This window comes from Salvelinus fontinalis, chromosome 7 (genome assembly GCF_029448725.1).
Source record: "Salvelinus fontinalis isolate EN_2023a chromosome 7, ASM2944872v1, whole genome shotgun sequence".
In the NCBI taxonomy this organism is placed as follows: domain Eukaryota; kingdom Metazoa; phylum Chordata; class Actinopteri; order Salmoniformes; family Salmonidae; genus Salvelinus; species Salvelinus fontinalis.
Genome location: NC_074671.1, coordinates 63,180,026 through 63,205,816, shown reverse-complemented (window position 1 = coordinate 63,205,816; position 25,791 = coordinate 63,180,026). Strand labels below are relative to the sequence as shown.

The 25,791-nt window shown below is 39.9% G+C and overlaps 1 protein-coding gene across 1 annotated transcript; it reads right to left on the bottom strand.

The window, feature by feature from the left end:
• Nucleotides 1–27: 27 nt before the first annotated feature.
• LOC129859997 (zinc finger protein 883-like) lies at nucleotides 28–25,558 on the bottom strand. The gene is made up of 4 exons (XM_055930308.1): nucleotides 25,492–25,558; nucleotides 19,693–19,929; nucleotides 3,420–3,662; nucleotides 28–3,145 (listed from the first exon to the last, which is right to left on the bottom strand). The coding sequence occupies exons 2-4, from the start codon at nucleotides 19,781–19,783 to the stop codon at nucleotides 1,734–1,736; spliced, it is 1,746 nt and encodes a 581-aa protein (XP_055786283.1). The 5' UTR covers nucleotides 19,784–19,929; nucleotides 25,492–25,558; the 3' UTR covers nucleotides 28–1,733.
• Nucleotides 25,559–25,791: the final 233 nt, after the last annotated feature.

Genomic DNA, 25,791 nt, shown 5'->3' with positions numbered 1-25,791 from the left:
TTGTAATCAAAAGGAGAGACTTATACATTTCTTCAAAACAATCAAACTTTATTTAATTACTGCAGTAATGGAGCTTGTCAATGACCCTCCCGTAGGTGATTCGTCGAGAGCCCAACCAGCAGGAATAAGCCACAGCATTTTATAGCAAAGTCCATCCTCTTGGATGTTCATGACAAACAACAGATTTATGGAATGGGCCACAAGGTAAGGATTCATATGAAAGGTACTAATTTCTCATCGTGTAGAGACCAGGGTCTGGCCCCCCAACTCTCCAGAGCCATCTCCCCCTGGTACCTCAGGACAGAAACATTAACTCCTTCTATGGAATGCGGTCTTGTTAGGTTTATCAACCTAAGACAACGTAAATCTTCTGTCAGTGTTAAATCTCCCAGAGGCCCATTTTCAGTTCACACAGAAACCATAGAGTTATAAGAACCCTCTATTCTGTTGCAATAAACAACCATTTGATAAAATTAAACTATAACATAATCTTGCAATTTTGCTCTCACAATATCCTGTGGCATTCAAACATTGCTCAACTTTTATCAAGGTGCTCAATGTGTGCCCTGAAAACACACCCCAGCCATCACACCACCAGCCTGCAATGCTGATATATGGTATGGATGCAGGCAGTGGTGTAAAGTACTGAAGTAAAAATTATTTAAACTACTTTAGTAGTTTTGGGGGGGGTTCTGTACTTTACTATTTATATTTTTGACAACTTTTATTTCACTACATTCCTAAAGAAAATAATGTACTTTTTACTCCATAGATTTTCCCTGAAACCCAAAAGTAATTGTTACATTGTTTAGGATTAGCAGGACAGAAAGTGGTCCAATTCACACACTTATCAAGATAACATCCCTGGTCATCCCTACTGCCTCTGATCTGGCGGACTCACTAAACACAAATGCTTCATTCGTAAATTATGTCTGAGTGTTGGAGTGAGCCCCTGGCTATCCGTAATATAAAAAAACAGTTTTGCAGTCTGGTTTGCTTAATTTAAGGAATTTTAAATTATTCATACTTTTGATTAAGTATATTTTAGCAATTACTTTTACTTTTGATATATAAGTATATTTACAACCAAAAGCTTTTAGACTTTTACTGAAGTAGTATTTTACTGGGTGACTCACTTTTACGTGAGTCATTTTTTATTAAGGCATGATTAAATTCACTCAAGTATGACAGTTAGGTATTTTTTCCACCACTGGATGCATGTACTCGTGGTTTCCTAAATACCTTAGCCGTCCCATCAGTGTGAAACAGCAGGAACAGAGATTCATCAGACCAGGCAACAGTTTTCCAATTTTTACAGTGTCCAGGGTTTTCATTCCTTAGCCCACCTGGTCTGTCTGTCATGGAAAGAGCAGGTGTCCTTAATGTTGTTTTTTTTACAATAGTGTTCTATTCTTCATTTGATCCAATTCAATGTTGGCAATTATTTAATGACATGAGAATGAAGTGGAGTGTCTAATCTTAGCTGGTCTGAGAGAACTGATGAGGCTTCTCTCCTTTATGTATACATTGGTGTCTTTTAAAATGGCCCAATCTGTAGAATATCTTCTCACAGTCAGTGCTTTGATAAGGCTTCGGTCAAGTGTGTATCCGTTGGTGTGTCTTTACATTTCCCAATCGGGAGAAACTCTTGCCACATTAAGAGCAGGAGTAAGGCCTCTCTCCAGTGTGTGTTCTGACAAACCTTTAGGTCAGTTGATGCTGTCAGAGCAGGATTAAGTCTTAACTCCTGTATGCATACGTTCATGTGTTTTTAAGTCCCCCAGTTTAGAGAACCTCTTTCCACAGTCAGAGCAGGAGTAAGGCTTCTCTCCTGTGTGTGTTCTCTGATGAACTTTTTGATCAGATGATGTTTTGAAGCATTTTTCACAGTAAAAGCAGGAGTAAGGCTTCTCTCCTGTATGTACACGTTCATGTGTTTTTAATTCGCCCAGTTGAGAGAAACTCTTTCCACAGTCAGAGCAGGAGTAAGGCTTCACTCCTGTATGTATACGTTCGTGTCTATTTAAGTGGCCCAGTTGAGAGAACCTCTTTCCACAGTCAGAGCAGGAGTAAGGCTTCTCTCCTGTGTGTGTTCTCTGATGAACTTTTTGCTCAGTTGATGTTTTGAAGCATTTTTCACAGTCAGAGCAGGAGTAAGGCTTCACTCCTGTGTGTATATGTTCATGTGTTTTTAAGTCGCCCAGTTGAGAGAAACTCTTTCCACAGTCAGAGCAGGTGTAAGGTTTTTCTCCTGTGTGATTTCTCTGATGAACTTTTAGAGCAGTTGATCTTTTGAAGGATTTTTCACAGTCAGAGCAGGAGTAAGGCTTCTCTCCTGTGTGTGTTCTCTGATGAACTTTTCGGTTAGTTGATGTTTTGAAGCATTTTTCACAGTAAAAGCAGGGGTAAGGCTTCTCTCCTGTGTGTGTTCTCTGATGAACCTTCTGCTCAGTTGATGTTTTGAAGCATTTTTCACAGTCAGAGCAGGAGTAAGGCTTCTCTCCTGTGTGTGTTCTCTGATGAACTTTTTGCTCAGTTAATGTTTTGAAGCATTTATCACAGTCAGAGCAGGAGTACGGCTTCTCTCCTGTATGTATACGTTCATGTGTTTTTAAGTCACCCAGTTGAGAGAAACCCTTTCCACAGTCAGAGCAGGAGTAAGGCTTCTCTCCTGTGTGTGTTCTCTGATGAACTTTTAGAGCAGTTGATCTTTTGAAGCATTTTTCACAGTCAGAGCAGGAGTAAGGCTTCTCTCCTGTATGCACACGTTCATGTGTTTTTAAGTTGTACAGTTTAGAGAAACTCTTTCCACAGTCAGAGCAGGAGTAAGGCTTCGCTCCTGTGTGTATACGTTCATGTCTTTTTAAGGTGCACAGTTGAGAGAAACTCGCCCCACAGTCAGAGCAGGAGTAAGGCTTCTCTCTGTGCACTCTCTGATGAACTGCCAGAGCCTTTGATGTTGTGAAATTCTTCCCACAGTCAGTACAGGAAAACAGATTCTCTCCTGTGTGTATTTTTACATGTAATTTTAGCTTTGATAGAATTGAAAAATTCTTCTCACAATGTGGGCAGTGGTGAGACCTCTTAGCTCTGTGATCTTCCTGCTGTTTCTCTCTGAATGTAGAGAATGTCTCAACATGGTCTCCTGTGTGAACAACATCAGAAGAACCAGTCAGTGGTGTGATATACACTACAGGTCAAAAGTTTTAGAACACCTACTCATTCAAGGGTTTTTCTTTATTTTTACTATTTTCTACATTGTATAATAGTGAAGACATCAAAACTATGAAATAACACACATGGAATCATGTATTAACCAAAAAAGTGTTAAACAAATCAAAAGACATTATAATTGAGATTCTTCAAATAGCCACCCTTTGCCTTGATGACAGCATTGCACAATATTGTTATTCTCTTACCTTGAGAAAGAGATTTCCCAATCTTATCTTCTTCATCTTTAACGTTGACATTCAGCTCCATTGTTTGACTGCAGTCTTCCAGCTTCACTGATGTCATCTCTGGATCCTGCAGTGCAAACTGGGCTCCACTGTCACAATCAGGACCCAGTGACTGTAGGTTTGGACTCAGTGTGGAAGGAGAGAGGCAGACTGAGTTTGTCCTCACTATTGATGTTACCGGCTTCAGACTTAATTCTAGTCGTCCTGTAGTAACATTGAGAAACAGACAGAAAGTTATCTTGACAGTTCTGGCACTTTATTCTAAAAATATATATATTTATTCTAGTTAAATTATCTATTTCAGTGCTTGACTTGGACTGAAATAGGTGCTGGTACTCATTTTTAGGTGCAGGAGCTCCAAAATACTGTTAATATTCTGTCCAAGTGAAGCACTGATCTCATTTCAATAGATCAGGTAGATAAGCATCTAGAACAAAGCATGAACTCATTACAATTAGACAAAGTACCTGCTTTAAATTAGTCTACACAAAGTGCACTTAACCTGTTGGGGATGGGGGCGCTGTTTAGACTATTTATGCTAATGTGGCTAATTTTTTAAACGGCTTCCCACAAAATCCTTGATCGTACAATATGCATATTATTATTATTATTGGATAGAAAACAGTCTATAGTTTCTATAGGAGTTGAAATTTTGTCTCTAAGTGGAACAGAGCCCATTCTACAGCAATTTCCCTGACATGGAGTCAGATTTGAGAAATGTTGGCCACTTTTCTGAAGTCAGTTAAAAGGGCACTGTCGTTGCTATGACTATACGGACACTTCTTACGTCTTCCCCTGGATGCCTTTACGTGATGACGATTCCAACGGGCTCGATTGCGCGTTCACAGGCCCTACAAATGAAAAAACTCTGAAGCTAGTCATTCTTTGGGAGCTGCGTAACGCGCGTGGAAGACACCGACCCTCTCCTGTTCCAAGCGTTAGTTTAGCCTGTTATATTTCTCCGGTCATCTTTTCACTCGTTATAGGAGATACAAACATCATAAAGTAGTTAATTTAAAGCGTTTTATAGCAATTTATATCCGTTTAGTGCGATTTTGGGACATTTATTTTTGCAACGATGTGAAAAGTTGGGCATGCTTTTCAGTTCATCCCGAACTCAGTTGACATTTCCACATGGCAAGAGGACAGCTTTCCACCAAAAGACGATTTCTCCCAAGAAAGGATCCTTTGCCCAAGATACTGATGGAAGAACAGCTCAAGGTAGGACATTTTTATTATGATAAATCGTGTTTCTGTCGAAACATTTTAGTGGCTTAGGACGCCATGTTTTTTGACGTAGCTTCGCTTGGCGCAAACTGTATTGAAAAGTAAGGATAAATTAAAAAATGTAATAACGCAATTGTATTAAGAATTAAATTGTCTATCAATCCCTGTCCACCCTATATTTTTTAGTCACGTTTATGAGTATTTATGTATAAGAGTAGATCACTGTCTAAGTGGCGCAAGGACATTTTCTGACCAGCTGAGCTACATTTCACATTGTCTAACCATGATTTTGGTGGCTAAATATAAACATTTTCGATCAAACTGTATATGCATGTTGTAATGTGATGTTACAGGAGTGTCATCGGAAGAATTCTGAGAAGGTTAGTGAAAAAATTAATATCTTTTGGCGATGTTGACTTTTATCGCTCACTTTGGCTAGAATCAATGCTGGGCTGCTAATTGCTATGTGCTAAGCTAATATAACGATTTATTGTGTTTTCGCTGTAAGACACTTAGAAAATCTGAAATATTGTCTGTATTCACAGGATCTGTGTCTTTCGATTCGTGTATGCTGTGTATTTTTACGAAATGTTTGATGATTAGTAGTTAGGTAAACACGTTGCTCATTGTAATTATTCTAGTCCATTTGTGATGGTGGGTGCAATTGTAAACTATGCCATATACCTGAAATATGCACTTTTTTCTAACAAAACCTATCCCATACCATAAATATGTTATCAGACTGTCATCTAATGAGTTTTTTTGTTGGTTAGGGGCTATAAATATCTTAGTTTAGCCGAATTGGTGATGGCTACTGGTGTTGGTGGACAAATAAAAGATGGTGGATTATGCTAATGTGTTTTTAGGTAATAGATGTACATCTTTACATATTGTGTCTTCCCTGTAAAACATTTTAAAAATCGGAAATGTTGACTGGATTCATAAGATCTGTGTCTTTCATTAGCTGTATTGGACTTTAATGTGTGAAAGTTAAATATTTTAAAAAAATATTTTTTTTGAATTTCGCGGCACTGGTTTTTCAGTGGGGGGGGGGGGGGGGTGCCGCTAGCGCCACGCTGATCCTAGACAGGTTAACCTATAGTAGAGTTTCCCAAATTTGCATAAATGACTAAAAACCATTTACTACAAAGTTGCAGTATATGTTTTAGGCAGCACTATGTACTATTTTCCTGAATAACCTTGTCTTTACTGTATTATTTCAATGAAAAACAAATTATTTCACATTCACACCATAGTAACATTTATAGATGAATATAGAAACAACTGAATGTCTCTGAATATTAGTACACATGTAGAAAACTGATAATCATTACATTCAGCTTCAAAACAGTAGTGCAACCGTGAAATTGTCTCTCTGCACCAGCACTGAAGTCTGTTGACGCAGACAGAGTGGGTGCCACCATTTTAACAGCTTGAGAATTTTACACAAAACCAATAACATGCTAAACGAACTCATATCTCAAATAAATAGATTGAATGGATGTACATAATTTCCTCAGACAAACTGTCGTGGAAAATTGCAAGATTGTTATAATGCTTGTATTGCATTATAATGGTTGTTTTATTTGACAGAATAGAGTATTCTGTTAACTATTGTGTGTGTTCCACTGAGGATGGGCCTCTATGAGATTGCACTGACAGAGGAGATTTACGACGTCTTTGGGTGATAAAACCTAAAGAGCATTACAGATAACATGAGGTACTGTTTTTGTGCTATGAAGTATGGTAGTGAGAGGAAGCCCACTGGCTGGCAGTGGGAGAAGATGGATTTTGGCCGACATTCTGCAAATGTTCTAATCGATGAAACATCTGATCTTAACTTCTTACGGATCATTGGGGGAAACAGCAGAGTGCGAAATTCAAAATACAAAAGTAGTAATATTATACATTCATTAAAATACAAGTGTTATACACAATTTAGCTTAGAATCTTGGTAATCGAACCGCTTTGTCCGATTTACAAAAGGCTTTACGGTGAAAGCATAGCATTTGATCATCTGAGGCAAAAAGGGTCCCAGTTACACAATGAACGGTCGTTTTGTTCGATAAAGTCCTTTATATCCCAAAGATGTCCGTTTATTTGGCGTGTTTGATTCTGAAACCCACCTGTTCCAACTCTCCTAACATGCCTACAAAGGAATCTAAAAAGTTCTGTAAACTTCGTCCAAACAATTCAAACAACGTTTCTAATCCAAACTCAGGTACCCTAATGTAAATAATGAATAAAATTTAAGACGGAATATACTGTGTTCAATACCGGAGAAAAAAAACAAGGAGTGCGCACTCATTCACGCGCCAAAAGACTAGAGTCCTTCTGATGGATACTTCGAAAGAATACGAATACTTCTTAAATTTTCAAAAAACAAGCATGAAACAATTTCTAAAGACGGGTGACATCTAGTGGAAGCCATAGGAACTGCAATCTGGGTCCTAATTATTAGACTTTCCCATAGAAAAGCATTGAAAAGTCCAATGACCTCAATTTTTTTTTCCCCTTGATTGATTGTCCTCAGGGTTTCGCCTGCCAAATCAGTTCTGTTATACCCACAGACAATATTTTAACAGTTTTAGAACCTTCAGAGTGCTGTCTATCCAAGGCGGTATTTTGACGTCCGGATGAAAAGCGTGCCCAAAGTAAACTGCCTGCTACTCAGGCCCAGAAGCTAGGATATGCATATAATTGGTAGTCTTGGATAAAAAAAACTCAAAAGTTTGCAAAACTGTTAAAAATAATGTCTGTGAGTATAACAGAACTGAAATGGCAGGCGAAACCCCAAGGACAAACCATTTAAAAAAAATATAAAATCAACATACCACTGATTTCAATGCCTGCCATTTATAATAGGGCAAAATCGTCCCTGATTGCAGTTCCTAGGGCTTCCACTAGATGTCAAGTGTTTAGAAAGAGTTTCAGGCTGGTTTTTGGAAAAACGAGGGAGAAGTTAGTTTTTCTAAGTGGCTCCCATTTTGGCTGTAGTGTTTCCAAGCGCATGGCCGAGAGAGCACGTTCTTTTTGTTTATCTCCGGTAAAGACAATAACGATTCTCCTTCTTAAATTGTAATGTTTATTTGTGTATTAGGGTACCTAAGGATTGATCAAAAACATTGATTAACTTGTTTGGATAAGTTTATTGATAACGTTTGGGATTCATTTTGTATGCATTTTGAAGGAGGGAAACCGAATGGATAATTGACTGAAGAGCGCCCGCTAAACTGAGTTATGGATATAAAAGAAGGAATTTATCAAACAAAAGGACCATTTGTAATGTAACTGGGACATTTTGGAGTGCCAACAGAAGATCTTCAAAGGTAAGGCATATATTATATTGCTATTTCTGACTTTCGTGTCACAACTCCCTGGTGGAAAATTATGTTATGCATTTGTGTGCTGGATGCTGTCCTCAGATAATCGCATGGTTTGCTTTCGCTGTAAAGCCTTTTTGAAATCTGACACCTTGCCTGGATTAAGGGAGAAAGACACGTTTATGGCTCTTATCACTTAGTTTCCTGCCTAGCAGTTAAGATACAATGTTTGTTCAGAAGTGTAGGAGGAGACTCAGCCTAGGAGAAGGGGTTAAATATCAGTGCTTGTGTGGACAATGTCTTTGTCTAATACAGCTGTATTGATCCTCTGGGAAGAATCAACTTGGTTTGAGCTTTCAGAGTCTGTAAAGTTTTTACTCTGAGAATTACAACCTAACACTACTAAGTAACAAAATGGTCCATACATATAGCGTTAACGTAGTATATACAGTCGTATGAAAAAGTTTGGGCACCCCTGACAATTCCCATGATTTCCATTTATAAATAATTGGGTGTTTGGATCAGCAATTTCATTTTGATCTATCAAATAACTGATGGACACAGTAATATTTCAGTAGTGAAATGAGGTTTACTGGATTAACAGAAAATTTGCAATATGCATCAAAACAAAATTAGACAGGTGTATAAATTTGGGCACCCCAATAGAAAAATCACATCAATATTTAGTAGAGCCTCCTTTTGCTAAAATAACAGCCTCTAGACACTTCCCATAGCCTATAATGAGTGTCTGGATTCTGGATGAAGGTGTTTCGGACCATTCCTCCTTACAAAACATCTCCAGTTCAGTTAGGTTTGATGGTTGCCAAGCATGGACAACCCGCTTCAAATCATCCCACAGATTCTCAATGATATTCAGGTCTGGGGACTGGGATGGCCATTCCAGAACATTGTACTTGTTCCTCTGCATAAATGCCCGGGTAGATTTTGAGCAGTGTTTTGGGTCGTTGTCTTGTTGAAATATCCAGCGCAGGCGTAACTTCAACTTTGTGACTGATTCTTCAACATTATTCCCAAGAATCTGCTGATATTGAGTGGAATCCATGTGACCCTCAACTTTAACAAGATTCCCAGTACCGGCACTGGCCACACAGCCCCACAGCATGATGGAACCCCACCAAATTTTACTGTGGGTAGCAAGTGTTTTTCTTGGAACGCTGTGTTATTTTGCCGCCATGCATAACGTCCCTTGTTATGACCAAATAACTCAATCTTTGTTTCATCAGTCCACAGCACCTTATTCCAAAATGAAGCTGGCTTGTCCAAATGTGCGTTTGCATACCTCAAGCGACTGTTTGTGGCGTGTGTGCAGAAAAGGTGTCTTCCGCATCACTCTCCCATGCAGCTTCTCCTTGTGCAAAGTGCGCTGAATTGTTGGACGATGCCCAGTGACACCATCTGCAGCAAGATGATGTTGTAGGTCTTTGGTGGTCTGTGGGCTGTTTTTGACCGTTCTCACCATCCTTCGCCACTCCGATATTTTACTTGGCCTGCCACTTCTGGCCTTAACAAGAACTGTGTCTGTAGTCTTCCATTTCCTCACTATGTTCCTCACAGTGGACACTGACAGCTTAAATCTCTGCGATAGCTTTTTGTAGCCTTCCTCTAAACCATAATGTTGAACAATCTTTGTTTTCAGGTCATTTGAGAGTTGTTTTGAGGCCCCCATGTTGCCACTCTTCAGAGGAGAGTCAAAGAGAACAACAACTTGCAATTGGCCACCTTAAATACCTTTTCTCATGATTGGATGCACTTGTCTATGAAGTTCAAGGCTTAATGAGCTCACCAAACCAATTGTGTGTTCCAATTAATCAGTGCTAAGTAGTTACAGGTATTCAAATCAACAGAATGACAAGGGTGCCCACATTTTTGCATAGCCTATTTTTCACATCTGATTTAATTTCATACAACTTAATATTGCTACACTAAAAATCTTTGTCTGGACAATACCCCAGTACTCAGCTTTTATTAGAAAATGAATGGCATGCCACTGTGATCATTTTCTGTGATGACAGAGTAAATTATTATGCAGCCTCGAGGGGTGCCCAAACTTTTTCATACGACTGTATATACCATGATACCTTAATAAACCAAGAAAGTATCAAAGATCAGAAATTAACAGCCTGTGTAGAAAAAGTGATACCATTGAATATGTGCTACGCTACCCAAAGGCCCTTTGCACATGATGTTAGAATTGCATGTGTGTCTCAATCATTTTAGTCCAAGTATATGATCGAAAGGCCTCAATCATTCTTAAATGGAAAAAGTTTGGAACCACCAATAATTTTTCTAGAGAGAATTTTTCAGCTGGCCGCCCGGCCAAACTGTGATATCGGGGGAGAAGGACCTTGGTCAGGGAGGTGACTGGGGGACTAATCAGGATCGAGTGGAAAGATGAAAGGAGCAAAATACAGAGAGATCCTTGATGAAAACCTGCTCCAGAGTGCTCAGGAACTCTGACTGTGGCGAAGGTTCACCTTCCAACAGGACAAAGACCCTAAATACACAGCCAAAACAACGCAGAAGTGGCTTCGGAACAAGTCTCTGAATGTCCTTGAGTGGCTCAGTCAGAGCCCAGACTTGAACATCTCTGGAGAGACCAGAAAATAGCCGTGCGGCGACACTCCCCATCTAACCTGACAAAGCTCGAGAGGATCTGCAGAGAATAATGGGAGAAACTCCCAAAATACAGATGTGTCAAGCTTGTAGCGTCATACACAAGAAGACTCGAGTCTGTAATCACTGCCAAAAGGTGCTTCAACAAAGTACTGAGTAAAGGGTATGAATACTTATGTAAATGTAATATAACATTGATGAAAAAAAGTTGTATAATTTTGTTAATTTCTAAAAACCTGTGTTTGCTTTGTCATTATGGGGTAGTGTGTAGATTGATGAGGGAAAAACGATTTAATATATTTTATAATAAGGCTGTAACGTAACAAAATGTGGAAAAAGTCAAAGGGTCTGAATAATTTTCCAATGCACTATATGCTGAATCCTTTCAGCAAGGTTGCTTCCCCTCCTCTCTAAGGAGTGTTTTACTGTCATTCTGAAGCCTGATAAATCCCCAACGAAATGTAAAAGTTAGACCGATTTCTCTTCTGAAATCCCACTCAAGAATTAGTGCTGAAGCCTTAGCCAGGAGATTGGACAGAGTGCTCCCATATCTAATACACCAAGACCAAAATGGCTTTGTGAAAAACCATCAAGGTTTTCACAATGTGAGGAAAGTACTAAACATAGGGGACCCTTCACATGTGCACTGATACTGCCATACTCTCACTTGATGCAGAGAAGGCATTCCATAGAGTTGAGTGGTCTTATTTCAAGTGCTTAAGAGATTTGGGAACTATATGTAAATAGATTAAGATATGATATACAGACCCCACTGCAGAGGTTGCAACTAACAACTTGTTTTCACCATTTTTTCAGCTTTTAGGGGGATGAGACAAGGATGTCCGGCCAGTCCAGGGCTCTTTCTTTTAGCTATAGAATCCTTTGCCATTGCAGTAAGGGCCCAACCGTCAATTAGTGGAATTAAAACATCAGATTTCGAACATCGAGTGGACCTGTATGTGATGATACCCTCTTATTCTTAACAGATCTAAAGAACTCTTCCCTCTCCAATTTTTTTATTTAACCAGGAAAAGCCTATTGAGACCCAGAGTCTCTTTTTCAAGGGAGACCTGGCAAAGAAGGCAGCAACAATCATAATTAAAAACATATAACAACATGATCCAGCACCCCCAAAAAATGCATCCTATCAATATTTTAAATTTGTTCAGTGGCGCTAACATATCTAGTTGAAGCATGGATTGTAGACTATTCCATGCCTCTGGTGCACAAGAAGAGAAAGCAGTCTTGCCTAATACTGTGAATGTCCTGGGGACTTTGAGTAGCAACCACCTAGCAGACTGGGTATGGTAACTGCTGGTGGTGAAGGAGACCAGACTACAGAGGTAAAGAGGGAGTTTACCCAAAAGGGCTTTGTAGATGAACACATATAAATGTATCTTTCTGTGCATATAAAGTGAGGTCCAATCTACTATTTGGTACAAGGTGCAATGGTGGGTGAGTGACTTGGCATTTGTAATAAAGTGCAAGGATGCATGATAAACAGACTCCAGTTTCTGTAAGACAGAGGAGGCTGCATGCATATACAACAAGTCACCATAATCAACGACAGAGAGAAAATTTAAGCAGCTTTGTCACAAGATTATCCACATGAACTTTGAAGGACAACTTGTCATCCAACCAAATACCTAGGTATTTGTAGGATGACACTTTTTCAATGGATAAGCCACCAGATGTGACAATGCTAACCTTCTCTGGCAGAGTTCTAGCTCTGGGAAAGGTCATGAATTTAGTTTTTTGTACATTCAAGACTAGTTTGAGACCATAAAGCACAGGTGTCAAACTCATTCCACGGAGGGCCGAGTGTCTGCGGGTTTTCGCTCCACCCTTGTACTTGATTGATGAATTAACATCACTAATTAGTTAGGAACTCCCCACACCTGGTTGTCTAGGGCTTTATTGAAAGGAAAGACCAAAAACCTGCAGACACAAGGCCCTCCGTGGAATGAGTTTGACACCCCTGCCATAAAGGGAGGCCTGCAGTGACTGAAAAGCAGTCTGGAGCTCTTCAACAGCCTGAACCAGAGAAGGAGCACATGAATATATGACTGTATCATCTGCAAATAGATGTAACTTTGCTGGTTGCATCCCATTTCCCAAATCATTAATACAAATTGAGAACACTGGAGCTAAAATGGAACCCTGGGACACCTCTATTAATCTCAAGAAAGCTTGAGTTGTGATTGTCAGTATATACACAGTGTTCTGTCAGAAAGATAATTCCTAAACCAATTTACTGCCTCTTCACAGAGACCAATGTCTCTGAGTCTAGCTAGCAACAAGTCATGGTCAACTGAATCAAAGGCCTTTGATAAACCCACAAACAGAAAAGCCAGACTGAACCCCGCTCAGTATGTTCTTTTCAATGAAGAAGCTTTTTAACTGTGAGTTCACTAGGGATTCATAGACTTTGGCCAGGATAGGGAGTTTGGAGATAGGACGATAGTTATTAGCATATGAGGGATCTCCACCCTTTAGCAGTGAGAGGACATAAGCTGATATCCAAATGCTGGGTATGGAATTGGTCAAGAGACTCAAGTTGAAAATGTGAGCCACAGGTTCAGTAATAATACCGGCTGCTATCTTTAAGGAGGTAAGAGTCCAGGTTGTCTGGACCTGCAGACTTTTTAGTGTCTATGGCCTTTAGTGCTTTATAGACATCAGTATAAGAAACAGGCTCAAAGTTAAAATGGTTCACATGAGGGCCTATATCATAGTTGACTAACAGAGCTTACATTAGAGGCCTGGGCCCCACCATTATCAAAAACTGAACCAGCATATATGAAGTGCTTGTAAAACCCCTACAATATGGGCTTTATCTTTCACATCATTAGAATCCATCATTAAATGGTCAGGAAGGTCAGAGGATACAATAGAACCTGACACTGATTGTTTAGCTTCTAGAACTTGGTAGGGTTGTTTAAGTTCTCTGTGACTACATTTAAATAGTAATCTGATTTGGACTTCCTGATCAAACCTGTGCATGTGTTTCTTAGCGCTCTGAAGGAGGCCCAGTCAACAGGAGCTTTTGTATGTCTAGTTTGACTCCAAGATATATTTCTCATTCTAATTCATTGTGCCAAGTTATCTGAAAACCAGGGAGTGTCCCTTCCACTGATTCTACATTTCTTCACAGGGGCAGGCTTATCACAAATGGACACAAATTTCATATAAAAATAGTCCCAGGCAGTGTCAACATCGGGAACCAGACTTACTCTGTCAATATTACGGTACAGATCATGTAAGAAGGCTTGCTCATCAAACTGTCTAAAATGTATTTTCTAAACATAACGGGGTTTGGCTTTGGTCATGTTTGTATTTCTAACACAAGCAATAGCACAGTGATCACTGACATTACAGAATATCCCAGTTGATGTGTATTTGTGAGGGGTATTTGTTAGAACAATGTCCAATAGAGTTGATTTGTTAGGTGCTCTGGGATTCGGTCTGGTCGGCACATTCATTAATTGAGCGAGATCCAGAGAGTCACACAGTTCTTTAAATAAGTCTGATACAGATGTAAGCATGTTCCAGTTCAAATCTCCCAAAATAATGAATTCAGAGTCATTTAACTTGTGCAGGACATCAGAAAGAGTTTAGTGTGTCTCCCGAAGCCGGTCTGTAGCAGCCGACTACAGTGATGTGGGAGTCCTTACATACTTTCACTTTATCCGCAAGCAATTCAAAATGTTTGGCTTTGGTAATCGAGAGAATTTTAGAGGTGTTAAACTCAGATTTAACATAAATTGCAACCCCTCCTCCTTTACTCATCCGATCAGCTCTAAAAACCATGTACCCATCTGTCATGACGTTGCCTGCTTGGGTATTGCAAACCCCATCCCCCTCTCCCTGCCTCTCCCTTTCGTCCTTCAACCCATGCTGTGATCACAGAGAGACGTCGTAAATTCCTGAGAATTTCCTCATGGCTAAACAGTATTAGAGAGAGGGTAAACTTTCAGGACAAAGAGATTTCTTCCACCTCGCAGTGGTATGGTTAAAAGATTCAGCCATCTACTCAAACCTTGGCCCTCTCGTTATCGAGGTAAGCTGGTCTGCAACCTTTGTCCTCTCGTGATTAAGAGAAACATGGTCTGGTGAGAAATTCTCACGATGGGGGTTTTATTCGGGAGTTGCATAAAAGGGCCTATCCCAGGATGCCTGACCCAAACTGGGCTCATGGGCGGTCCTCTGATTTAGTTAAACTCAAAAGGCAATTGGAGTTTCCTTCATTAAACAGTCCAAAATCACATTACACAATTTTACAAACAGTATCATCCTCACTCATTCATCTTATACAACAATGAGATGTAAACCTCATATCTGAGGCTATTATATAAACAGCGTTATGGTAATGTGGCCGCACCGTCTCCCATGACCTTCCCCAAGTTGTAACAAACGGACCAGTTCGTAGCTGGATTCTTCACCGATCTTTTATACCTTCTCCAGAACACATTTGTTGTTCGGACCTCAAGTTCTGTGAGGTGGAAGAAATTCCTTTGTTCTCTATGAAAGCTCACTGTCTCTATACTGTGTGCATGAGGAGACAATATCTTCCAGGAATTTACAACCTCTCTGACCACAGCAGCCTAGTTGTAGGGGGCAGGGAGAGGCAGGGAGAAGGGGATGGGGCTTGCTGTACCCAAAGAAGGCAACGTCATGACACAGTTAACCCAATGTTACGAGGCCATCATTGAAAATAAGAATTTGTTCTTAAAACTGACTTGCCTAGTTAAATAAAGGTTAAAAAAATAATAATAATAAGTTTTGGCCTGGTTTAAAGAATGGACTACATTCTTTTTAAAAGGGTCTCATGTCGTTTGAAGAACTAAAGGTGTTACGTTCCCCAGTTTCTGTGTTCTGTTTTGTATTTGAGTGTGTGTTTCAGGAGATGGCTTCCTGAAGTACTCCCCAACCAGCTGATTGGTCAACCCCAGGCTAATTGGTGATTGGAGCTGACCCCGCCCCCTCGTCAAGAAGCAGCTGACTCTAATCACCATTGCCACCTGAAGATAAAAGCCAGTGTTCTGCCCAAGAGAGTAGAGATTGTAGAGAGAGGAGAGAGATGAGAGAGATGAGATAAGGAGTAGAGATTTGGAGATTAAGAAAGAAAAATTAGATTGTGGGTTGTGTATCAGAAAGTGTGGTATGTACTGTTGTTGTTGGTAGCAGTTTTTCTATGTCCTGTGTTTGTGAAATCATTAATAATTACTCTGTTTCATTTGTTCCCAGGGGGGAAGGAGAAGGCACTTTGGGAGTGCTTAGGCAAGAGGCCCGCGGGCATACATATACCCGTAGTATATTTACTGTCTAGGCACACTAGGTAAGACCTGGGCGGACCACCCCCTGTATTTTGGTTAGGGCACCAGACGGTGCTAAGTTAGGTAAGTTAAGTGGGTAGGAAGGTTAGATAGGAGAGGGGGAACTTTGATATTTACTTTCTTTGCTTTGGTTCCGTCCAGCCCCTTTTCCCCATATTACCGTGTAAGAAAATAAATCCAAGTAAACGGTAAATTCTGCTTTTGTGTCATCCTTACTCGCACCTACAGTCCATACCTCTTGCACTTCAGAGAGTTGAGTTGTAGCAGGAAGTTGCGTTCCCTCTTCTCAGAGGCGTGCGTAACAAAAGGGAAGATTTAACTTGAGAAGCTTTTCCAGTCTAAAACAATCAGCCCTACAACCTCTTTTGACCACTTTAGAAACGCTCTCTGTTAACCTGTCTAGGACTGGGGTGCCGCTAGCGGCACACCCCCCCCCCCCACCCCCACTGAAAAGGCAGAGCCGCGAAATTCAAAAAATATATATTTTTTAAATATTTAACTTTCACACATTAAAGTCCAATACAGCTAATGAAAGACACAGATCTTGTGAATCCAGCCAACATGTCCGATTTTTAAAATGTTTTACAGGGAAGACACAATATGTAAAGATGTAAATCTATTAGCTAAAAACACATTAGCATAATCCACCATCTTTTATTTGTCCACCAACACCAGTAGCTATCACCAATTCGGCTAAACTAAGATATTTATAGCCCCTAACCAAGAAAAAAACTCATCAGATGACAGTCTGATAACATATTTATGGTATAGGATAAGTTGTTAGAAAAATGTGCATATTTCAGGTAGATGGCATAGTTTACAATTGCACCCACCGTCACAAATGGACTAGAATAATTACAATGAGCAACGTGTTTACCTAACTACTAATCATCAAACATTTCGTAAAAATACACAGCATACACTAATCGAAAGACACAGATCCTGTGAATACAGACAATATTTCAGATTTTCTAAGTGTCTTACAGCGAAAACACAATAAATCGTTATATTAGCATAGCACATGTGCAAACATTACCCCAGCATTGATTCTAGCCAAAGAGAGCGATAACGTAAACATCGCCAAAATATATTATTTTTTTCACTAACCTTCTCAGAATTCTTCAGATGACACCCCTGTAACATCACATTACAACATACATATAGTTTGTTCGAAAATGTGCATATTTAGCCACCAAAATCATGGTTAGACAATGGGAAAAGTAGCCCAGCTGGTGAGAAAATGTTGGTGTGCCATATTAGACAGTGATCTAGTCGTATACATAAATACTCATAAACGTGACTAAAAAATATAGGGTGGACAGCGATTGATAGACAATTTAATTCTTAATACAATCACGGAATTACATTTTTTAAATGATCCTTACTTTTCAATACAGTTTGCGCCAAGCGAAGCTACGTCAAAAAAGATGGCGTCCTAAGCCACTAACATTTTTCGACAGAAACACGATTTATCATAATAAATTGTTCCTACTTTGAGCTGTTCTTCCATCAGTATCTTGGGCAAAGGATCCTTTCTTGGGTCTAATTGTCTTTTGGTGGAAAGCTGTCCTCTTGCCATGTGGAAATGCCAACTGCGTTCGGCATGAACTGGAAGCGTGCCCAGAGATTCACAGCGTCTCAGAAATAAATGTCCCAAAATCGCACTAAACGGATATAAATTGCTATAGAACGCTTTAAATTAACTACCTTATGATGTTTTTAACGCCTATAACGAGTAGAAACATGACCAGAGTAATATTACTCCCTACACTAATGCTTGGAACAAGTGCGGGTCGGTGGCCGCCACGCGCATGACGCAGCAAGAAAAGAGTTCCTAGCTACAGGGTTTTTTTATTTATAGTGCCTGTGATTGCGCAATCGACCCCATTCAAATCGTCATCACGTAAAGGCATCCAGGGGAAGACGTAAGCAGTGTCCGTATACTCATAGGAATAACATTGGCCTTAAAACTGACTCCAGAACAGGGGCCAACATTTCTGAAATCTGACTCCATGTCAGGGAAATTGCTGTAGAATGACTTCTGTTCCACTTAGAGACAAAATTTCAACTCCTATAGAAACTATAGACTGTTTTCTATCCAATAATAATAATAATATGCATATTGTACGATCAAGAATTTTGTAGGAAGCCGTTTCAAAAATTACACGATTTCCATAAATAGTGACAACAGCACCCCCTAGCCTTAACAGGTTTTAATGTGTGTTATGGGAGAGGTCACATGATGTCATTATATGGGAAAATATCACCCTTGTTAAGCTCCAATTTGACCCTAATACCTCAGACCTGTGTGTTAAATGTAACACACATTTAGGCACCTTGTATCATTGCCTGGAGGAATGAGATACAAACGTTTTGGACCTCAGTACTGAGCTATATCTCTGAGATGACCTCTACCCCAATACCACTAATCCCTAAACTATGCCTCCTAAATCTTTACCCAGAGAATATCTCTTTACATAGGAGAGAAAAGAAAATGGTTGACCTCTGTCTATTACAAGCAAGATGTTTAATTGCTCTTCACTGGAAGTATGTCAGTTCCCTCGCACTTGGTCATTGGTTCAAATAATTAACGTCAAGCCTGGCTCTTGAAAATTGTACTTATACAGTGAAAAAGAAAGCCCCAGAGTTTCATAATATTTGGGATCTGTTTTGTGAGTTTTGCAAACCAGTGATATTGTAGAAGCCAGTGATATTGGTACTGTAAAACTGTATATTCTCTATTTTTATGTGAATTTTGGCTATAGTCGAAGTGTAATCTGCATTATCTGCGACTGCACATTATACTTTTTATTTATTTTTTATTATTCAATATGTTCTGGTAGCCTTCCCCAGATCTGTGCCTCAACATAATCCTTTCATGGAGCTCTACATACAATTCCTTCGACCTCATGGCTTGGTTTTTGCTCTGACATGCACTGTCAAATGTGGGACCTTATATAGACAGGTGTGTGCCTTTCTAAATCTTGTCCAATCAATGTAATTCACCACAGGTGGACTCTCAATCAAGTTGTGGAAACATCTCAAGGATGATCAATGGAAACAGGATGCACCTGAGTTTAAGGTTGAGTCCCATAGCAATGGGTCTAAATACTTATGTAAATAAGGTATTTCTGTTTTTAATTTTTAATAAATGTGCAAAAATTTAAAAAAAAAAAAAAAAAAAAAAACGGTTTGCTTTGTCATTATGGGGTATTGTGTGCAGATTGAGGAACTTTTTATTTAATCATTTTTAGAATAAGGCTGTAACGTAACAAAATGTAGAAAAAGTCAAGGGGTCTGAATACTTTCTGAATGCACTATATGTATTCACATAAGTAGGCTGTGCAATACAAAAGGCGAATAAAACTATTCGAAAAGTGGGTAAGAGTTGAAAGCTAAAAAGGGGGGGGGAAACCGTGAAAATTATGAGCCATATCATCCTTATTTCATAGAACCCAAAAACACTGTCAGTTTGTCTACTTCACTTCTTTAGTCTACTCTTCTTTAGTCTACTCTCTGAGCACTCCAGATAGCTCAGTGAATAAAACAAATGCTGGCAATACTGGTGTCAAACCATGCAAGTGTCAGTAGCATGAAATAACATCTACCTTCTCATTGAAATAATTCATCATTGAAACAGTTCTACTGCAACTTTTCATGCACAGTGGGAAGTTGGAATGAACACAAACTTAATTAGAAAAAACCTGTGCTTACTAAGAGAAACCAATTTCTCCTCCTCTTCATCTTTAATGTTGACATTCAGCTCCAGTGTTTGACTGCAGTCTTCCAGCTTCACTGATGCCATCTCTGGATCCTGCTGTGCAAACTGGGCTCCACTGTCACAATCAGGACCCAGTGACTGTAAGTTTGGACTCAGTGTGGAAGGAGTGAGGCAGGCTGGGTTTGTCCTCACTATTGATGTTACCGGCCTCAGACTTAATCTGAGTTGGCCTGTAGTAATAAAGAGAAACGAACACAAGTTATTGTCTTGACAGTTCTGTCACTTTATTCTATAAAAATATATTTAAGTCAATTATGTAATTACAATAGATCAGGTAGCTAAGCATTGACAACAAACCATTAATTCATTCACATAAGACAAAGTACATACTTTAAATTACACAACATAAGTGCACGTAACCATAACATTACATTTATAAAAAAGAAAACGTCTCCTTTAAGCATTACTTCAAAGTATTTTTCCTTAGTTACTTTACACCACTGCCAAATGTATTTCCCATTCACACCATAGTAACAATTATAGATAAAGATTGAAACAACTGAATGTGTCTTAATATTAGTACACATATAGAAACTGATAATCATTACATTCAGCTTCAAAATAGTGCAATCGTGAAATTGTCTCTCACTCATGCACCTGCACTGCTACCCCATTCATAGATGCTAACTGCTTTAGTGCACCTGCACTGCTACCCCATTCAGAGATGCTAACTGCTTTAGTACACCTGCACTGCTACCCCATTCAGAGATGCTAACTGCTTTAGTACACCTGCACTGCTACCCCATTCAGAGACGCTAACTGCTTTAGTACACCTGCACTGCTACCCCATTCAGAGATGCTAACTGCTTTAGTACACCTGCACTCCTACCTCATTCAGAGATGCTAACTGCTTTAGTACACCTGCACTGCTACCCCATTCAGAGATGCTAACTGCTTTAGTACACCTGCACTGCTACCCCATTCAGAGATGCTAATTGCTTTAGTACACCTGCACTGCTATCCCATTCAGAGATGCTAACTGCTTTAGTACACCTGCACTGCTACCCCATTCAGAGATGCTAACTGCTTTAGTACACCTGCACTGCTACCCCATTCAGAGATGCTAATTGCTTTAGTACACCTGCACTGTTACCCCATTCAGAGATGCTAACTGCTTTAGTACACCTGCACTGCTACCCCATTCAGAGATGCTAACTGCTTTAGTACACCTGCACTGCTACCCCATTCAGAGATGCTAACTGCTTTAGTACACCTGCACTGCTACCCCATTCAGAGATGCTAACTGCTTTAGTACACCTGCACTGCTACCCCATTCAGAGACGCTAACTGCTTTAGTACACCTGCACTGCTACCCCATTCAGAGACGCTAACTGCTTTAGTACACCTGCACTGCTACCCCATTCAGAGACGCTAACTGCTTTAGTACACCTGCACTGCTACCCCATTCAGAGATGCTAACTGCTTTAGTACACCTGCACTGCTACCCCATTCAGAGACGCTAACTGCTTTAGTACACCTGCACTGCTACCCCATTCAGAGATGCTAACTGCTTTAGTACACCTGCACTGCTACCCCATTCAGAGATGCTAACTGCTTTAGTACACCTGCACTGCTACCCCATTCAGAGATGCTAATTGCTTTAGTACACCTGCACTGCTATCCCATTCAGAGATGCTAACTGCTTTAGTACACCTGCACTGTTACCCCATTCAGAGATGCTAACTGCTTTAGTACACCTGCACTGCTACCCCATTCAGAGATGCTAACTGCTTTAGTACACCTGCACTGCTACCCCATTCAGAGACGCTAACTGCTTTAGTACACCTGCACTTCTACCCCATTCAGAGACGTTAACCTCTTTAGTACACCTGCACTGCTACCCCATTCAGAGATGCTAACTGCTTTAGTACACCTGCACTGCTACCCCATTCAGAGATGCTAACTGCTTTAATACACCTGCACTGCTACCCCATTCAGAGATGCTAACTGCTTTAGTACACCTGCACTGCTACCCCATTCAGAGATGCTAACTGCTTTAGTACACCTGCACTGCTACCCCATTCAGAGATGCTAACTGCTTTAGTACACCTGCACTGCTACCCCATTCAGAGATGCTAACTGCTTTAGTACACCTGCACTGCTACCCCATTCAGAGATGCTAACTGCTTTAGTACACCTGCTCTGCTACCCCATTCAGAGATGCTAACTGCTTTAGTACTTATTGACGATAGTATCTTCTGACCAGGGGAGTTTTCCTAAGATCCATGACACTAGTCTTTTTACATTACAGCTTTATTCTAAAATGGATTAAATTGTTTTTTCCCCCCTCCTCAATCTACACACAATAACCCATAATCGCAAAGCAAAAACAGGTTGAGAAATGTTTGCAGATTTATTACAAATCAAAAATATATATAATCACACACCCCTCTTGTTGGCGGAGAGAACATTTAGCAGTTTTAAAGCTAATTTCCAGCTAAAGTTCTGTACCCAAAATCCCTCATTTGTTTAGGAAAAACATTCCCTATCCCTCAACCCTTGCTCTCTTTACGTGACACATGTGTGCATGGCTAGAGAACCTTATGTTATTATTACTCCAGAATGTCTGTTATTCCAGAGGATGAGTCGGACGGGATTCTCCCCCCCCCCCCAAACTGCCCCTGTAATTCTTTATTTTTCCCCAAACTGCCCCTGTAATTCTTTATTTTTCCCAAACTGCCCCTGTAATTCTTTATTTTTCCCCAAACTGCCCCTGTAATTCTTTATTTTTCCCAAACTGACCCTGTAATTCTTTATTTTTCCCCAAACTGCCTCTGTAATTCTTTATTTCTCCCCAAACTGCTTCTGTAATTCTTTATTTTTCCCCAAACTGCCCCTGTAATTCTTTATTTTCCCCCAAACTGCCCCTGTAATTCTTTATTTTCCCCCAAACTGCCCCTGTAATTCTTTATTTTTCCCCAAACTGCCCCTGTAATTCTTTCTTTTTCCCCAAACTGCCCCTGTAATTCTTTATTTTTCCCCAAACTGCCTCTGTAATTCTTTATTTTTCCCCAAACTGCCTCTGTAATTCTTTATTTTTCCCCAAACTGCCCCTGTAATTCTTTATTTTTCCACAAACTGCCCCTGTAATTCTTTATTTTTCCCCAAACTGCTCTGTAATTCTTTAATTTTCCCCAAACTGCCTCTGTAATTCTTTATTTTCCCCAAACTGCCCCTGTAATTCTTTATTTTTCCCCAAACTGCCCCCTGTAATTCTTTATTTTTCCACAATAAATTGGCAGTTATGATGCAAGCCTGGAGGATTTTATTCTAGGAGTGAAGATACAGTATTTCAACATGTCCAGGTGATAGGGCCACACTGATAACTCCAGCTTGGTTTCTAAACCATCTATCCTTTAGCGTCACCATAATATTTGAACTGAGAAAGTGTGATCATCATCATTAGCATATTTTAGCGATCCGCAGTACGTCCTAAATGCCCCTCAGCCTTCAGATGTGAGCTAAACAGTTTATTTGCACTCCAGATGCATTTTAAGCCTATGGGTGAGAACGTTAATCATTTACAAACCTTTAGGTCAGTTGTATGCTGTTGCTTCTATTAACAGCAAAGGTTGCATTAAATTGACTCAATATTTTTTACTGATGCATTTGGTAATATTCAATTCATAAACACAAAACATATAAACAAAAGCATTCACTGTGAAAGTTGATAGGCTGCATGTAGTCCATTCATTATGCGCAGCACTTAACTGAGTCGATATATTGAACTATTGTTTTCTTGCGTAAACCGAGAGCAACACCTGTCAAACGCAGACATTTCTCTCAAAACACAGGGATGTCGATCTGCACGGGACTAGTATTATCAGAGGACTTTGGATTTTGCCCCAAAACAGTAGGTTATTCTGGTTGGAATTTTTACTCTCATGCCATGTAAAACTTACTGCCATGGCAGATTCAAACGGGACAAAAATGAAAGATGTGGTGTTTTGTGCTCGTGCACATAATTACAAAACCTGACCTCCCCCAGTAAAACGACTCCCGTCCGAATAGGGCACGATAGGGCCTGACCTATAGCCAGGGCCGCTCTTTGCCGTTCTGCTCCAAAAATTCCACCCCCAGCAAAACTAGAACAGTCCCAGTTAGCAAAGTGAAGTTGAAAATACATCTAAAATACGTATTTTCCAGACGTTGAATGCAAGGGAAGCCAGCAAGGGTTTGTCCTCCCTTAAAAAAACTTATTTTAATAATAGCTAATCAGCATTGATCTAAACTGACTGGGCTCAGCTGTGAATGGTCCTGGCCCACCAAAAACAAGTGTCAAGGGAAGCCAGTTTGGATTTGCCTTCAGACCAGTCACATCACATCAGAAGCCAAACATAACAGACATCTCATTGTGTTGTCCTCTGGTGGATAGTTGGCTAACTTAGAAAAGGGACGATTTTAGCTATGGATGGAGATAGGGATTTGGACTTGCGGCTTTACTTAATTCTCCGTACTGGCCAATGATTATAACGGCGATTCTGATCCAACCATACATTGCGCCCCTGGCCTGAGAGGATGGAAGTTCAACATGTAGCTAGATGTAGTATGCTAATGTTAACTAGCTGGCCTGGCGCATTGTTTCCCATGAAAGTAAGTTAGACTAGCGAGCAAGAATTTTTGCCAGGTAGCCTAGGACAACAGAAACTAAAAGCATTTACTGTATGACAGAATCATAGACCTTTTAGGCAACATGAAATGAGGAGGATGGCATTGGTGTTTCTCTACAAGTAGTCAGAAAAAGTTGGAAACATTACCTTGCTTGACCATGCCGTAGGTAATGTAATTGTTTGTTACACACAATATGTTTTGTTTTGTAGACTTCATCCAAAAGATGTTGCTCTCCGGTTTTGTAATGAAAACAAATGTGTGGTTGAATTTATTCTGCCAGTGTCTTCTTATTGTCTCGAGGCTTAGGCCTATATATCACGGTGGCATATGGACTAACAGGTAATGCGCACACACATAGGTTGTTATATGTTTTTGTTTGTTTTTTGGGGCTTGGCTTTGTAGTATCTGGGATCTACATCTGTTTATATTAGTTACTATGCTGTTACTAAGCGGTGATGTATTACGACAGTGTTACGTTACTACACATAATAGGAAATGCACATGCGCACTAGTGTGCCCGGAAACTGTAGAGAGGAGAGGTTTTGACTAAACGACAACTAACTGTACTCCCGTCTCCTGCCTGATCATTTCTCCACAACACAAATATTACAGGCTTCTGCAGTGACTTCCCATGCACCGGTACTGGTAAAATGTAAATAGTGAACTAGTTTTTCTATATCATCATTAGAAAGTTGTGTAAATGGCAGTTGTTTTGGAGAAAAGCATTACTTTTCGTATAAGCTACACATTTGCACGTGTTTCTTCTTGACTGAAACACAATTTGATTGATGTGGTTCTATTGTACGTCATATCATTAAACGCAGACAGTGTGCACCGCCATTTTACCAACTCGTGCGACTTTTTATTTTTACACAAAGCCAATAACATCTCAAATACATTGATTATATATTAAATTACATTTGAATGATACACGTTCAAAAAAAATATATATATCTAGCTACGTGACCTGCAAAATCGTTTCACGTTTTTCACTCCCTCGGTTTGACATAAATAACACACACAACCTTTACCAAACGTGGTAATACCTTGACGGATGTGTTACCTAGCATGTTATGACGTGGTCTTTCGACATTAGAAAGTTTAAACGTGCTATTACATACCTGTAATAGTGTACACAAGGGTTACCGTCTTCACAGCACAGTTCTAGCGCTTTCTTTATCTGAAGAATGGCGCGCACTTCCGCGGAACTACTTCCCTCTCTGCTTTGGAGTTTAACGGCGGTTGGAATCGAATATGTAGCATTACCGCCCCCAACTGGATTATAATATAAACCCTTTGCACTTTAAAATACAAAATGGGAAAACGGGAAAAGCAAAAACGTAAAAAACAACAACAAACTAACTCTACAATCATTAAAAACCCACTACCCCATTCAACTACTTTGACCCTATCTGCTCCTG

Coding starts and splice junctions, on each gene's coding strand:
- LOC129859997 (XM_055930308.1), bottom strand. CDS start 19,783: ATGGCATCAGTGAAGCTGGAAGACTGCAGTCAAACACTGGAGCTGAAT. Junction 3,663..19,692: donor GGAGAAATTGGTTTCTCTTA/GTAAGCACAGGT, acceptor ATGTTACTACAG/GACGACTAGAATTAAGTCTG. Junction 3,146..3,419: donor TGGGAAATCTCTTTCTCAAG/GTAAGAGAATAA, acceptor TTGTTCACACAG/GAGACCATGTTGAGACATTC.